Raw genomic sequence first — 16,770 nt, forward strand, 5'->3', positions numbered from 1 at the left:
TTCCATTAATACACATGAAAATCTGCAGTGACTGTTCAAAGTTCTTCGTCTATCATTTACAGAATTTGTTTAGTTATTAGTTTAGTTTATATTTTAGTAATAGGAGCCTTAATGTTACTATAGATTAGGAACTTGCATATTAAAGGAAAGAAGAAACACAGATATATGCTCCTTAGTCTTACAGTACCAAAGGGCTCGATAATGCAAATCTAATCCATTGGTTTTCCTTTGTTAACGAGAATGAAAACAATGATCATGTAATGTTAATGTAGCTAAAGGGACTCCCTCTGTGCCATTATTAAAACATTTCAATTATTAAGTGTCTAATGGTCACTGTAAATGTACCTCCTGTGAGTGTGACAAGACCTACCCAGTGGTTTCATTGGAGAGATCCCAAAAGCAATTTACTTCTTAGGATGTCTTCTGAAAGTGATGGGACACTTACAGACAGTCTAATTAACTAGGTAAATGTACTTTCTCACGGATGCCTATACTAGTACTTTAGTTTCATCACTGGACAGTGCTGTTCAGGGTTGAGTTGGAAATTGAACCATATGAGTTATCGCTTCTTTTACATGGCTGGTTGAGCTGGAAGGAGTTTAGGTTAGAGGCAGAGTACCAGGGTTTGGCAGGGTTTGGCACCCATATTCAACTGGATTCCTTTGTGTGTGTCAGGAGCCAAGCGGATCATTATTTATTTACTTGTTCCCCGGCATGCGATAGGCATTGTTGTTTTTGTGAAGTAGACTGATGTGATGAGTCTGGTAATGTCTAATAAGTTGCAGATTCAGGTTATCACATTACATGTCAGCTGTTTAAAAAAAAACACAGTTGGCTGCTGAAGCTTTTTTTTTTACCAGACATTTTTTTCTTACTAAGCTCAATTCATGCCATTTTTTTCTCAAGTGACAATGCTTGAATTGTGCAGCTCTGTATTGTTTATTGTTTAGGTACAATGTATCCATGATTATTTAATGTGTGAGTCTTATTTAAGAAATTGAAACAGTTATGGCTACATGGAGCAACTATTGCAAAATAGCTTTTTTTAAATATATATATGAACTTAAGAAATGTATAAAGTAACTTCTTTGTTACTTATAGTTACAGTTATAGTTACTTAATAGCTACATATAGCTTTCAAATAGTTCGATAGTTTATCTTCTGAATTAATGATTCCAGCTTTAAGACAATAAAGTTATTCTATTTATTTCTAAATTTCACATTTTGAATGCGCCCTACTCACTACATCGACACTTATTTGGTCTAAGATGAACACTTTTCTACCATCTATGTCCATAAGACTGGTCTGTGGTTTTGTTACTCTGTATTCTTTGCTCTTCAAAAAGAGAGAAAGATCGAGATTTCTTAGAAATTAAAACTGATATTAACCTTATTATCTTATTATTGTAATAATATATTGTAATGTGTAATAGATAGATACGGTCTCATTTATGAATTAATTAAAAAAGAATAGTAATACCAATCCTCAAAGTCCGTTTTGCAAATTAAATACTGAACTCTGAAAACTTGTGTCGATAGTGTAACTACAACCATAATCGTTATTAACAATTAAAACATTCTCTGGATACTTGTAAACATTTGACAAGCAACAAAATGTAACAGCAGTTTATCTTCTGAATTAATGATACGGGAGGGTAATTAGGGGGGATGTCTCCTCTCACGACACACTTACAGTGACTTCACCAATTAGTGGTTGTTGTGACAGGTCCAATGTTAATAACCTTAAATAATTAAAATTTTTCAAAATCATATGCAAATAAGAAGATGACGCTAATGAAACAACGTGACAGTGGCGTGTGCAGCAAGAAGCGTGTGAAAAGAACATCTTTGATAAGAGTAATCACACGGTTCAATTATGTTTTATCCTGGTGAAGTATCTTTGGTACACCTTTAAATCATTTAACATCATAAATTCACAAGAGTCAGTGATCTAAGAGCAGTTAAAGAAATACTATCTTTTATTTTTTGCTATTTTCATTCAATTGACAACACCTTCATTTGGCAATGACTTCCTCCATATGAAGTTTACAAAAGTGTCTGTAAACATTAAAGTGCAAAGAATTTGCTCACCGTTTATGGCACATTTCTTTTAAAGGTTCATGCTACAAGCACTCCAGTCTAGTTCCATGTGAAGAGCCCAGTCAGTTACCGTTTCATTTCAACCACACAAATATACCCTACTAACAACTTCTGAAAACAAAACTGCTATTTAATAAATTTTGATGATGGTCCATGGTCTTTAAATCAAACAGGTGACAAAAAGGCAAAGGTAGAAAATTGGCTTTTCAATAGTTTAGCCAGTCTTACAGTATTTACCCTGTGGCTGTTTAAACAAAGAACAGCATAATTAATGTTTAAACTTGAAAATAAAACTGAAAAGAAACAGAACAACAACAAAAAGCAATAGAAAACACTCCTTTTACTGCTTGAAATTCTCAAGAGCAGTGTCTAAGATGGCAACACTGCTCAGCATTTATGTTTTTGTTCAGTATAGGCTTGAATGGCCCTTTGCTGGTTTTAATTCACGTAAAGTTCAGTGCATTTAGGACCTATTCAAAGTGAGAATTCCTGATGAAGAATGTGTCCAAAAACACATGCCCCTTTGATAGGGTGGTATTGTCTTTGTTGTGCTATATCTGGGGTTTTTTGGATTTCAAAAATCTATTAAGGAGAAACAGGGGAGGTTAGACAGGATGCCAAAGGGCCTAAAAATGATCATTTTTAATTTCTACTAATGACAGCTGAAAACAACAACTCAAGGAGCATCGCTGTTAGCTAGAAGCTAAGGCTTGAGCTTGCTCTGAATTGGCTAAGTCTCGATTTACTCAGTAACAGATGAATCCAATTTTCAAATCTTGTGTGGTCCCTCTCATGAGGTTTGATCTGTCACAAAAGTTCAGATATATGCCAAATGGGATGGCAGTAAAAAATAAAAAGAGTAAAAGCTTCTGTTCCTGTGTAAATAACGCTTGCTTATGTATCAGACATATGCCCTAGAGGTGAGTCAGCTGGTCCCAGTAGCCGGTACTTCTCCTCCAGTGACGGCTCAGTGCTGCTGCCCTGCAGGTGGATCAGTGGCTTGGTCTGCAACAGCACACAACCCCTTCCCCGGCCCCGTCTCTCCTCTTGGTTCCTGCGATTGAAAATGTTTATTCTGTTGTCCAGTTCGGGGCTGGCATTTTCTGAGCCAGTTGGACTGGGAAGCTTGAGGTTGACAGGGTCTACTACTAGGCCCTTTTGAGCAAGGCAGGAGTCCTCAGAGAGGGAGGAGAGTAGCTCCTGCACCACCATGCTGGGGTCCTTGCAGGGGTCCTGGCCTGAGAAGGAAGGGGGGCAGCAGCGATGGGAGCTGTAGCTCAGACTGAAGTCCTGAGCTGCGCTGCTGCTGCAGTCTGTCATTGATGAACCCGGAGTATGGCTACTCAGGCTGTGGGGGCGGGCTGTGAGGCTGCCACTGGACCGTGATATGCTGGTGGAGGCATCACTTACAGCGCTGCCCACCCGCTCCATAGCAAGCATAGGATTTGACTGGATGACGTTTGTACTGGTGGGTAGGTGAACGTCAATGGCTGCTGTTGTGATGACCCGCGCACCTAAGCCAGAAGCCCCAGCATCTTGACAGACACGTGTTTAGAAAAAGTATATGCAGATAAAGACATCCATACAAATATGGCTTTTTTTATTTGCTACTGTCACTTACCACTGCTTGCTTCACTGTAATATTGGCTGATGTAGTTGTTCATGTCATCACGTACAACTGGATCTGAGTTAAAAATAGAGAATAAAACAATGACAGTTATTTTTGTTTCAGCTGATTTCTAAATTAAAATACTGAAACATGCAAGAATATTTTTTTCAGAATCAATTTTTCTGGTTGCATTCTTACTTAAACTCATCCGTACTTTTTAACCATCCTCTTTATTTGTTTCTTTGGCTTGCTGTGCAACAGGAGATTCACATCGTGGATGGTTAACTATGTGATGCTGTCATATCCCTATGGAAAAACATTTCCGAGAAATGTTTCCAACACCTTATTAAATCTATGTCACAAACAGGCGAATGAAATGCCAGTGAATGTATATCACAACTACAGCATGTGCATGTGTGTCTGCAAACCTCTGCATAGCACTAAACCAACCAATTGGATGCTGGGGCATGGACACGTCCAGTATATGTTAGGGCAAGTATATATAATCTATTTGCTAAAAGATGCCAGGCCCAGTTTTTCTTGCCTGTCATACAGTGTTTTGTATCCTCTCATGTATAGTTGACATGATAACTAAACAAACTAAACAAATCTAATTACTGTTGTTACTAACAGTACTGTAAACACTTTTTAACTATTATGAATATAAAATGGAATCAAAAGTATAATTATCTTACAGTAGTGTGAGATTAGGATTAAATACACTTTAACGGACACAACCTAATAATCATGTGTAAGTCACTGGGTTTGGATTACACACCTATTTGTCCAAACCTTGGTCCATGTCAATGTTCATAGTGCAAACTAGTCCAAATGGAAAATATCTTGTATGTTTACAACAGAATATTGACAGAGATGACTTCTGCCCCAGGCCACAGGTGCTTTATAGACAAGTGGCCTGGATCACGCACTGCTACATTTGTGCATTAGCCAAACCTTAGTGTACTAGGAATAAACTGGGACAGAGACAGGGTGGGGTTGGTTTCAGGGATTAGAGAAATGGGGGAGAGTGAGAGAGTCTAGGAGCTCTTTGTTCAGGCTCTGAGCCCTCCAGTCTAGCCTGCCTCAGTGTGCATGGTGAATAACTGTGATCTGCTGTGCTCTTCTGTTCGCTTGATTGGTCTTAAGCTCACTGTCCGCTGGCTGAGTGCGAACCCAGAGTACCCTGAGTGCTAGCCCCTGTCCCGCGGGACATGCTGCAGACTCTGATGGGTAATTTCATTTATTTTTCAGTCTAAAATATTAATCCCTGAGCCACCCCTGGAGAGGAAGCATTGCACTCACTAAAACAAGGCTGAGACAATCACTCCACAATTAATAACACATGAGTCTTAAGAAAAAAGAATGCGCAGTCCAGCATACATAAAGACTCTCCTCTTCTTTCTGTGACAGTCAAGTTACCAAGTCGTCATCTCTGTGGAAAAGGAGAGGTGACATGCCGAGGTTCTTTTAGTTCAAACTACAACTATAAAATTATTTTAGCACACCAAGCAATAAACCACAGGTGAAATAGTTGGGACAGATCCTGGGAAACAGAACAATTATGGAAACTAATGGTGACATATAAAAATTAAAGATAACTTTAGATTTGGAACATATGACTTTTGATTTTATAACACAATGTTTCTGAAGAGTTAGTGTCCAACACCTGTCTATAGAGACCTTTTAGCCACGCTAACTAAAAGTGTCATTAGAGGGACAGCTTAGGTTGATTGCATTAAAGACAAAGTCAGAGAGGTAAGGCTAAATAAAGTGTATATAACAGACAAAGGACGGCGAAGATCAGTCGAAGACCACTGAGAAGATTCAAGGATGCAGTGACGGAGAACATCCAGAGGGTTGGTGTGACAGAAGAGGATGCTAGGGAAAGACTGAGATGGAAGCAGATGAGCTGCTCCAGTGACCCCAAAGCAGAACACCCGAAAGAAGTACAAGAAGAATTTAAAAGTGTCAGTCTGTCATCTGGACTCAACAACAGAATATCTGATATTTTGTGCATTTTTTGTGCTCAAAATTCTTTAGAGACATTAGTGGTCTCTCTATACAATGTACAATACTATATGGTGATCCCATGAGTTTTTATCTAATGTCATCACTGATATCAATTTGTTTGTAATGTTCGCCAGCCTCTTATTGTAACCTTATGGTAACTCTGGGAGGCAAAAACTGAATTGTAACGTTATAAGTTCTTGACTTAAGAAGAGTTGAGTAAAGGTTTTTCCAGCTTGTGTGTCATTTTGTTCCCATTTCCACCCATTTTCAGTTTTTTTTTTTGCAATACTCAACTCGACCACAAGATGCCCACCTATCCTATGATAGGAAAAAATATGCCTTCATGCATTTCATCCTGAAATTAAGGCAGGTCTTTATAAGGAAGGACATGTAGTGAATGAAACTGCATTAGACTTATTCTTTGAATGTTTGTCTTTCAGTCTCGGTTTGGTTAAGATTAGGTAACAAAATTGGGTTTGAAATAGAAAGACCTGTGCTCTTTTAGTGTAATATCTAACTTAAGCATTTCTTTTAATAGTCACAGTAGGGTTTTTTAAAAATGCTCACTACAATCAAGAATGTTGATCCACCTTTTGTTTTACTGTTTCTGTACTATTGCAGCATTCAGAGTACATGTAGGTGTCAAAATCATCACACTCCTGATATATAGCTTATTCTTGCCTTTTATGAGCGCTTGGAGGTTTAATGGCTCTCCATGTGGAGGGTGAGAAGCCAGCTGAAACATTGTGTGTAAAACAAATAAGCTTGAATTGAGTTCACCTGACTTGACTTGAGCTTTGTGGTCTAAGTGCTCATCCCAGTGACCATGTTTCTGTAAAAAGCCCCACTTGTTTCTGTGTGCCAGATTTCCCACTATGCCCTCGGGGTAATATTGTGGCCACCATGGAGCCTCTTGGTGCCCTATTGTGGTTTGCAGGTGAAGGGGAACAGATGTTGACAGGAGCCGACTCCCTACTAACAAGGCCCAATGCACAGAACACTCTGTACCTGAAACAGCCCAGTCAGTTTGGGATTGCTCCGCTGGCCTTGCCATGAGGGGGGCAGTAAGAGAGATAGTTGGGGCATGACAGAAGCCATGCAACCTGACGTAGTGTCAGTGAACATACTTGTTTTCTCCAGGATTCACCAGATGCTAAAAGCTTTTTTGCCCCCGCATTGATCCCAGAGCGCCTGCGGTCAGATGGGTATTGCATGTGAGCATGGAAGGGCTAAGAGCTTGGCCTCAAAGATGCTCCAGGGGTACTGCTCCAGATTAAGTGTACACTGCTCTGGCATTCAGTTCACCTGATGCTACCGTGTAACAGACTTTTTGTTCCACATAATTATGTACATACTTTATGTTGCACCTCTCTTCTGGTTTGTTACACTGTTTCCTCAAACAAAATTTGCACCTGGTAGGGTATATAACCAATCAATCCATTCATCCATCCATGCATGTCCAGTTCAGAGTCTAAGCATGGATGAGAATCAAGAACTGGTTTTTGTAGAGAACTGGTTCCCAGCAGTCCAATTCCTTGGAATCGTTAGTCTGCCTGCCTATTGATCCCACTTATCGGTTCTTGCATTCTCGCAACGATCAGCTGATTTCAGTTCGTAGTAGAGATGAAAAATATTGGAGCAGTCTACATCATGGAATGGACATTACTTTTAATTTTATTGCACAAAAGTATGAGAGAATGATGGTAAAGTGGAGACTGCTCCAGGATAAAAACAACTGCATCATACTGTTAACACAACTTCAGATCTTCACAAGCGCAGCGTGCTAACTCTAAGCTAGCCAAGAACCCAGAGTGATTTTAAAGCTTGGTGAGTGCTAAAGGTTTATATTGTTAATTGATAATTATAAGACAATGAGTTTCAGGTCATTTTACAGAATAAGATGAAAGTAACGTTAACGTAAGTCTTTCTCTTGGGTGTAATTAAGTAACATACTGCACAACTTTAAGAGGAGTGTTCTTTATAATATGCATAACAATTTTTTTTACTTTATTTTACTTTATTTTACTTTTTTCGAGTAATGACCCTCAAAACTGATCAAAACAAAGAGGGAAAATACCTCCAGCATGCACAAACATTTGACTACACAGCATGGAATGTTCACCAGTCTGTTGCAGGGCAGATGAAGATACAACCATTGACACTAGCATTCATACCTAAAGCCAATTTAGAAGTCCCAATTATCCTAATATACATATCTTTGGACTGTGGGAAGAAGCCAGAGCCATGCTGGCACGGGGAGAACAAGGTCCACACAAAAATTCACCAGCCAGCCTGTGATTTCAGATCTTTTTGCTATGAAGCAACAGTGCTAACCACTGTGCTATTTTTTGAAGTTACAGATTTTAGTCATTTTCAGTTTTTTAATTCATCTTTTATAACCAATTCAAACACCCTTCAGTTGATATAAGCTCAGTTTTAAAAGCTATACTATACCTGAAGTGACATGTGGCTCCCTGGGGTTTCTCTGACCACCCTCATCGTCAGACTCCCCAGGAGGCAAACCTTCCACAACCTGAAAATTCCTGCCCTGTTTGTCCCAAACATGGTGGATCTGCATGGCTGCTTCACGCTCTGCTGCAAGGTCCAGGTCCTGCTGGGCCAGATGTGCCCTCAGTTGCCTGATCTCAAACTTAAGAATAAATATGAAGAGGAAAAACACAAATAAATATGGAAAGTCACAGGGGGTTGTAGAAAAGGGTGAGCAAGTAGTTTGAGAAAGTGCAGGAACGTGAAAATTGAAGCCCGATAAAAAATTTGGAGAACAGCAAAACGAGACAAAAACAAAATAGAAGAAAGGGAAGAGAGAGGACAGGGAAGGATGAGGTGGTGCAGGAATAAGAGAAAAAACAGGAAAAGAAAGCATGTTTCTGGAATACACAAAGTAGAAACAAGCAAACATTTTTTATACAGATACTGTGAAATACTGTCTCCTTTTTTTTAAAGAACCAGAATTTGGTAACTGTCTTCATCATAATTGTGGGAGTGTCAGAGTGTGTTTCCATTTTCTTCCGCTGATCCGAATCAGGTAAGCAGGAAACATGTTTGTGATGTTTTGCTGCCCTCTTCTGGTGAGAGATCAACTTACAGTCGCTTATGTGACCAAGAACAACGTGTATCCTTAATCAGTCCTTTAGTGCAGTAAAGAGTTTAATAAGGACAGCTAGATCCATGGCGTCTAAAGTTAAAATAAATGTTCTTCATTGCAATACAATGCAGTATGACTACATGCACTATTAGCTAACACAAATTATTGTGCCTGCATCCAAGGTGCTTTTAAAGCTCTATTCTTGTCAGTTAATGTCCTTCGAGTTTTACACAGGCACTACTACAGAAAATGAGACCATCAAAGTTTTGTACTGTAAAGTCGCCATTAGAAAACCTTTCCACATCAATTAAAAGTAAGTAATGCAAAGTAAATCTCAGATGTGTTGGTACTCACAGCCTGCTCCTGACAAATCTGAGTGAGACGCTCCAGCTGCTCCTCTCTCACAGCCTTGGTCTTCTCACACTGCTGGATCTCCAGTTCCATTTCAACTTTGACTTGTAACACATACGCTAAAATTGGAGAGAAGGGTGAGAACGAGAATGGGCTGAAAATATTTGTAATGTATAAAGAGGCATTAAGACTTACTAACAAAAGTGTCACAGGTAACAGAGCTGGTTCAGTTAGTTAAGGCAATTTACATCAAGCACATCAAGGTCAGAGGGCAGAGATATTTCTTGACCCTGTGTCATTTGTTCCTAAGAACTCTGTCATCACACACACAACCTTTATTAATGCAATTAGTAACACTATACTGAATACTAAAGAATGAAACTAGATGCAAAAGATTTTGATCTGACTTAATGAGTCATAAAGTGTAAGTACATTCTCAGCCTATATTCAGTGCAAACATGTCACTGGACCTTTACAAAAACAGCACCTTAAAGTGAAGACACAACTCCATTGTGGTCCTGGAAACCACTTTAGATGCGAGGGTCTTCAAAGAACACCAAAAAACACAGGTATTTTGGCCTGACATTCAGACACTTGTGGTTAATGTCTTGCATCAATCTACCCTTCTCCAACTTATCCTGAGCAGAACAGTGAGCAGTAATTAGAAAATGAATCAAGCGCACATATATTGTAAAAATGTCACAGACATGAATACTCAGTCTGTTTGCATGCTGATATCACTTAATGTGATAAAAACAGAAATGTGAAGCTTTAAGATTCTTTAAATAAATGCTGCTATTGTGGCATGTGTGGTATGTTTCAATGTTTTTCTGATAGAATTTTCTGAATGTGTACTTTTGCATGGCCAGCAGACGATCACCTTCTACTTCATCTTCATCTAATAAGAGTTTATTGCTGGAGTGTTGCTAGAATACTTTATTTGACCTTTAATAACTCTTGCTTTTCTGTCAGTCAGTAACAGCTCTTCCTATAATTTGTATTTTATTTATACATGACACACTTTGTGGAGTAGGACATGAAGGAACCTAAAAAAAGAATGGTGAGAATAATTGTGGACTGCTGCTGTCAACACAGTTGGAAGACAATCAGTCTTTTACACCTTTTTTTGTCACATTTGTAAGTCTGCCACATGATATCACACATGCTAATGCTGCGTATCCTGCAATGAGTGGCATAAACTTGTCAAATATAATCATTAATTCTATGGGTCCTAGTCACAAGGACACACTAGGATTTTTCTGAACATGCTGAGATGACAATGAAACTAGGCCTTTTGCTACAGAGAGTAGCTGAGCAAAGCACACAGCCATCGCCACATGCTCCTTGTATCTATTTATAGTAATGTTGCGCACGCGCACACACATCAAACAGGAGAAGACATTAGATGGGGTCAGTTCAGTCAGAAATCAAACCAGCATGAAAAGCTCAATCAGAGCTTCAATTATTTAGCTACACAATGCAATACATTTGTGTGGCACTGTGCATTTACAAGTTTAGCAGGGTTGGTTATGTGATTATAGTGTCTGTGCGTGCATGTGTGTGCCACAGCTGCGGTGACAGTTTCTGCCAGCACTTGCACAACAGTGTAATTCACACCACAATTAATCCAACAACTTCTCAGAGTCCAGTGTTGGTGGTGGTTTGATTGCCCTGGCCTCTGTCCCAGTGTCCCAGGCACTGAACCTAAAGGCAGGCCAGTGCCTTGCATGGAATTGGTGAATGCATGAAAAATAAACACATTTTCTAGACTTTTCTAGACTGTATGTCAGGTTACATGATGTAGAATAAGTGCATTTTAACACAATCAGTGCATGAAAACATCCACAATCCTCACAGATTCCTTGCTGCACTTTCTCCACTCACATGTTTCACAGATCCCTTGTGTATTGAAGCCATAAAATCAACTCTCTCTCCAATCTGCTACACCCAAAAGTTACATTTCTTTTTTTTAATTACATTTCATTATATATTGTGTACACACTATATACATATGCTTTGCTCAAGGTGTTGCATAATAGCTTGTTGGATTTGTATTTTACAGACGTTTATCTGTACTACAAATTTTGGTATCAGAGGTCAATGCAGAAAATCAAAAACATCTTATTAGGCATTTATAATAAAGTATAGATAATTCATATTCAGTGATTTAGACCAACCTCTAGCTTACATTCAGCATGAAAAAATAGCAACTTAACCTTCCTGGTTCATTGTTAAGCAGTGTTCAAGCGCTGGTGAGTCAAACTGATAATGATGGAGATTTTTTTCTGTTTTTTGGTTGTTTTGTTTCTAGAGAACTAATTTCAAAGTTTGAGAGATTAACATTACCTGATGATCATGACAAATTGTGGTGAAATTCACTCTTGCACAAACTTTGCCACTTTATATCTCAAACTCTTTTTTCCAAAGATTTGATGACTGTCATGTGATAACTGAGCCAGTCCTTTAACTTTATATTTTTTGGGTTGTGTTCACTTTTTTTCCCTAGTAGTTTGAGGTGCGCCAGGAAAATCACATGTTCCCTCCCTAGAAATCACGTGAGCAGCTGCACGTTAATGTTAACAAAAAAAAAAAGAAATAGAATGTGTGGGTGTGTGTTTCCCTAAACTCTGTATTAAAGCTTTGTAGAAAACAACAGACACATATTTACATTAAAATACTGGACGTGGACGAACTGTACACTGAATTCCTATGTGCTCTGCATGCACCTCATCCTGTATGCATTCAGAGATCCGTCATGAGGGTGACCTCTGAGCGGATATCGAACCAGTCTATATTAGCATAGGAGAGAACAACCACTATATTCATTATGGCTTCTGTGAATCTACTTAGCTAGACGCTTGCAATCAATACAAGTTAGAGTAGCAGAGTGGAAGCAATTTACTCTGAGGAATGATCAATAGCTGTATTGTTCTGAATCACAAATAATTTGTATAATCATGGAAAGAATGGGGTCACTTAGCTGCATCTGTGTGACCCCTTTGAAAAAAAAAAAAGAAGAAGACCACTGGCATGCTGTGTGAATTTTATGTGTCACTTTCAAATTTCTGGAAATTGAGTCTGGATTTTGATGGAAAAAGAGTTTTTGTCTGCCTTACCATCGATGATCCTCTTGACCCTCCAAATGCGTAGTGTGATGATGAGGCTGATGGCGTCCCAGGGGCTGCTGGGCCCATTGGCCACTGTGGATGCCACCATTGGGGCCAGGGACAGCACAATAACTGCACCATCAAACACCTTTTTGGGACAAAAGTAAATACAGAATTAAAACAAGTTCAGCGTACGAGCCATAACTCCATTCCGTTAACCCTCAACCCCTGACCCCAGTTCTATGGTCTTGATTTAGCGAGACTCAAATATAATATTTATATGTGGATTTTATTCATGGACGTATGTAGTTTTTTGCTTCAGAGGAATATTTTAACATTTTGGTAAAGTCCTTATTTACCTAATTGAATTCTATCTGAGGTTCAGTTGACATGAACAGATGCGATCACAAACAAAAATAAAAATACCATGCCTTAAAGCGACCTCTTACGACTCTCGACTACTTTTAGATCGCTCCCCGTAAGTCACTTCTAACTACTTTCAGTGCACTTGCATTTTCACCATGGACCTCAACAAACAAACAGAAAGGAAACTGTGGCTCCAACAAACTACCTTCAGTGTAATGTGGAAGCTGCAGATTTCAATGAAAAAAGTCCCAGAACAGCCAGAAATGTGCACTTCATTTTCTTCAAAATTAATGGAATTGTGCCCCATGAACTCCTCCTCCAGTGTCATACTGCCAGCATTAAGTTCAGTAAGATTGCAATAAAGGGCACCCAATTTTTTGGGACACACCAACATAATCATTGTATATCACCCACTTTATTCACTAAAACCAATTCCCTGTGACTCCTTTTTTTCCCAAAAATTTAAACTGAGTTAAAGGTTATCGATTTTAATGCAGGAATACCAGCAGCTGCAAACACACGACAGCAAATAACTGGAATAGGGCATCCAGTGAGAGATTAGTAATAGCAAAGGATGCTATATTTTGATCTGTCGCAAATGACGCATTGCTCCACAAGAAGATTGCATTAAAGAGAATAACCACACGCTATCAATTTTTCGTTTTTAATGTATTTAATTTAACGTTCTGATCATACTTCTCATCTGTCTACCAGAAACTGGCTGACACAGCTTAGCACTACTGGTGAAAACAGATAGCAGGCTGTGGCCCTGTCAAAAGGTTCAAAAGTTGTCACATAAGCATGAGTCAGTGCTGCTAACAACCTTTTTATATCTCATTTATTTTTGTATGGTTGGTATAGTTTTCTTACCTTGGGCACAACCAGCTATTTTCAAATGTTTCCAGTGTTTCTGTTAACCTCCAGCTAGTGAGTTTTTAGCATGTAGAAATGTCATGTTTACCTTGATGTTATTATTTATACAATCTTTCCATCAACCTTCATCAAGAAGGTCAATAAGAGTGTTTAAGTGGGAAAGGTCAGTATGGTCATACCATGCAAGAACCGGAGGCTAAATTAAAAATAATAAAAATAGAAAACGTTAAAAATAAATATTCAGATTAAACTGAATTAAACATAATATACTAAAATCTGACATGAAGATTTGTCGGTATAGCAGTACTAACCTCAACTTTGTTTTCTATGTAGTCCCAGATCCCAAGAACAACAATTCTGAAGACAGTCTGAGGCACACAGAGAGATAAAGGGATATTTTGAAATGAATAATTGAGGCAGCAAGCTGATAGATGTGAAAGACTCCTTTAAGTCATGTTTACATCCAAAAATTGCTAATTTTCTAATATATGGGAAAGAAAGTATTTTCTTCTTAATAGAAAAGTATCCAAAAATAAATATATAAATTACATTTACATTAAATATCTCAGTGGAGGTATTTAGTTACTGCACTTCTACATGATACCTTCCACTGATAATACTCTGTGGTAAATCTGTTATTGCATAATTATTTCTGTTGATGGAAATATGGCATGAAATTTGCGAAAACACATACACACATATCAAATTCTACTTATGCTCTGGAAAATGTGGCTAGCTGCAGTACACTGTTAAGCAGGGACATTGATTTACACTCTAATTAGCTAGAGGTGGTCCTGCTAATCCATCATCTGGAGCACATGTTAGACAATAATGCTGGTATCAGGTGAGACGAGCAGCTGCTCCGCCCACATGTAAGAATTGTGTTTTCTGATTGGTGCAGGGGGACTGGCTGGTGCACCTCTTCTTCTGTGATGCCAGTGGGTGCCCTGTGTGCATGGATCACATCACTGTAACCCCATCCCCACTGCTCTGTAAGCTCAGCTTTAATTATTGCTCATGCTGGCTCACCGGTAATTAAAGTTTGGGTTAGGGCATTGGGGCTGAGGCTGTCAGGGTAATTGGTTTGCACTGGAGTGGAGGCCTCTAGGCCATATTCTCCTCTTTATGTTATTTTCATAATCACAAAGTAATGAAAAGACATTACTTTATCAAACAATGGCTTAAATTTAATTCTGATTCTGCTTCCAGGTAGCATTTTTAAGCTATAGCTTAATCAAGACTAGACAATATTGGAATATAAATGGTAGCAACTACCTACTCTAGTTCCCTTAGGTTTGAACCTGGTTTGCAGATATGGAGGTGTTACATAGTTTAGCTGGTTTAATTTAATTGCAAATGAACAAGAAAAGTGAGATCTTAGTGAATCTTTGCAATTTAAACGTTCTGTGATTATTACGTTGGCCCAAGAGCAAAGATTTCGGAAAGTAAAAGAGATTATGTTAATGATGGAACCAAAATGTGACGTAATTGAGAATAATATACAGATCTTACCTCTGAGAAGAAGAGTGACAGAATGATAAGGCTGATCCAGTGGATAATGCTGGCAAATTGGAACGCATTGGAAACTATTTAGAGAGGAAACAGAATAAATGTTTATTTGCACTGTCCTTAAGGTGCACAGTGTAAGAAAACTAATTGGTGTAATCATGTCCATCCATTAACTCACTGTGCTACCAGCATACCCACTTCCTATACTACTAATATGTTTCTGCACTCTCTTGCCCAATCCCATGTTATTGCCCATCTGCTATTTCTCTTGTGGGGCAGGTAGTGGACTTGAGAACTAGATTACAATAGATCTAAAGTGACTAGAGTCCTGCAGTCCCCACAGCGAGACTCGAGTATCAACAGAGCTGGACGCTGGCCAGTAATCGATGAGGATGGCTGCCTGCTGCCACTGACAAGAATCTTGGTTCATTATCACCTCTATCCATCACTCTCCATCATAACCATTTATTGTCCAGCTCCACAAGTTGTTTGTGTAGTAGGACTACACAAACAGCAAAAATGCGCACAAAATACAGTTAAATGTGGACATTATCACAAGAAGTTCAACAGAAAATTACTAATAGTTTCAATGGCACCTACAATAAATGTAATGGATCTTTACAGGGGTTATTTTTGTTGTTTTTGTTTGTTTTTTTTAAATAAATTACTATACATACTGAGGTGAAATAGTATAAGAGCCAGATTTCGGAGTTGCACGTATTGTGTAACTGTAAACTCTACAATATGTGACCATGACTGTAAACACAATCTAAGTCATATGCATTTATTTTAATGGAAAATTAGGTCTTTGTAAACAGCAGCATGTATTTTCATAATGGCATTATTGGAAGATATATTGAGAGGCTTTATTTGATCAAAAGCACAGATACAACAAGCGAAAGTTCAATATAAGTAAAAATATCAAGTATCTGGTACAGGTACTTATTCTGTAGAAAAATAACTCCTATTATAATATCATAGCTGTTTATAGTAATATGGAAGAAGCCCTTTTCTTTTGAAGCTCAGTAAAGTGAAGATAGTTTCAGCTTCTTTAAATGCATTATTTACATTACTTATACTTCTGCTTGACCTTAAAAGGGTTCCCTTTAAAGACATTTAGGCTGCAAAGCAGCGATGACTGCCCAGGTTGATGTATAGAGAAAGTCCAGTGTAAACAATAATGAAAAAAAATAATGGCACACCTTATATATTTCTGAAACTATATTTCCTTAATGTGATCCTAGCAGAAGGTAGGGCACAGTGCAGACACAGCATCAGTGTTTAATTCTCGAGGACACTAAACTGTTTAACTCCCCACTGCTCCAGTGGAGCTGCTACTATATGCCTCCCAAGTGTTTTATGAACGTCACACTGTGTATTAATGGATAAGAATATGCATGCTCAGCAGATTTTTCCTTACATAATAGTACCGGCTAAAACGGGACAAATAAAAGCACACTGTTTACATTGTAAGAGTTTGGTGTCTATGAGCAGCTCCAAAGACAGGAAAAGCACCACCAGGATAACGCAGGCCACCAGGATGCAATTGAAGCCAGCACTGAGCAGACAGACCTGCCACAGGGCCACTCGATGCCCACAGCACGGCTTCAGCCAGTTGGACCTAAAGGGACAAGGAAGGGGGGGATATTTTAATGCAACGTAAATTTCAACCAGCATTTACGATTTTAATTTAAATACCAAAGCAGAGTCAGAAGCTTGTAAAACCACAACCGAACCCT

At 38.7% G+C, this 16,770-nt stretch overlaps 1 protein-coding gene across 1 annotated transcript in view; it reads right to left on the reverse strand.

Moving 5' to 3' along the window:
• Positions 1-1,958: 1,958 nt before the first annotated feature.
• LOC147338772 (transmembrane protein 266-like) overlaps positions 1,959-16,770 on the reverse strand; it is a 47,433-nt gene continuing 32,621 nt past the window's right edge. Inside the window, exons 4-11 of the mRNA XM_086276269.1 lie at positions 16,498-16,652; positions 15,035-15,108; positions 13,834-13,890; positions 12,293-12,431; positions 9,180-9,295; positions 8,174-8,369; positions 3,722-3,784; positions 1,959-3,635 (exon numbers count right to left, since the gene is read on the reverse strand). Coding sequence (XP_086132395.1) covers positions 2,995-3,635; positions 3,722-3,784; positions 8,174-8,369; positions 9,180-9,295; positions 12,293-12,431; positions 13,834-13,890; positions 15,035-15,108; positions 16,498-16,652 — 1,441 coding nt within the window. The 3' untranslated portion in view covers positions 1,959-2,994. The remainder of the gene's footprint in view (positions 3,636-3,721; positions 3,785-8,173; positions 8,370-9,179; positions 9,296-12,292; positions 12,432-13,833; positions 13,891-15,034; positions 15,109-16,497; positions 16,653-16,770) is intronic.

Source organism: Aulonocara sp. 'chitande type north' Nkhata Bay, linkage group LG1 (genome assembly GCF_057382095.1).
Source record: "Aulonocara sp. 'chitande type north' Nkhata Bay isolate Kocher_YH1m ecotype deep benthic linkage group LG1, A_spYH_male_GT1.1, whole genome shotgun sequence".
NCBI classification, from domain to species: domain Eukaryota; kingdom Metazoa; phylum Chordata; class Actinopteri; order Cichliformes; family Cichlidae; genus Aulonocara; species Aulonocara sp. 'chitande type north' Nkhata Bay.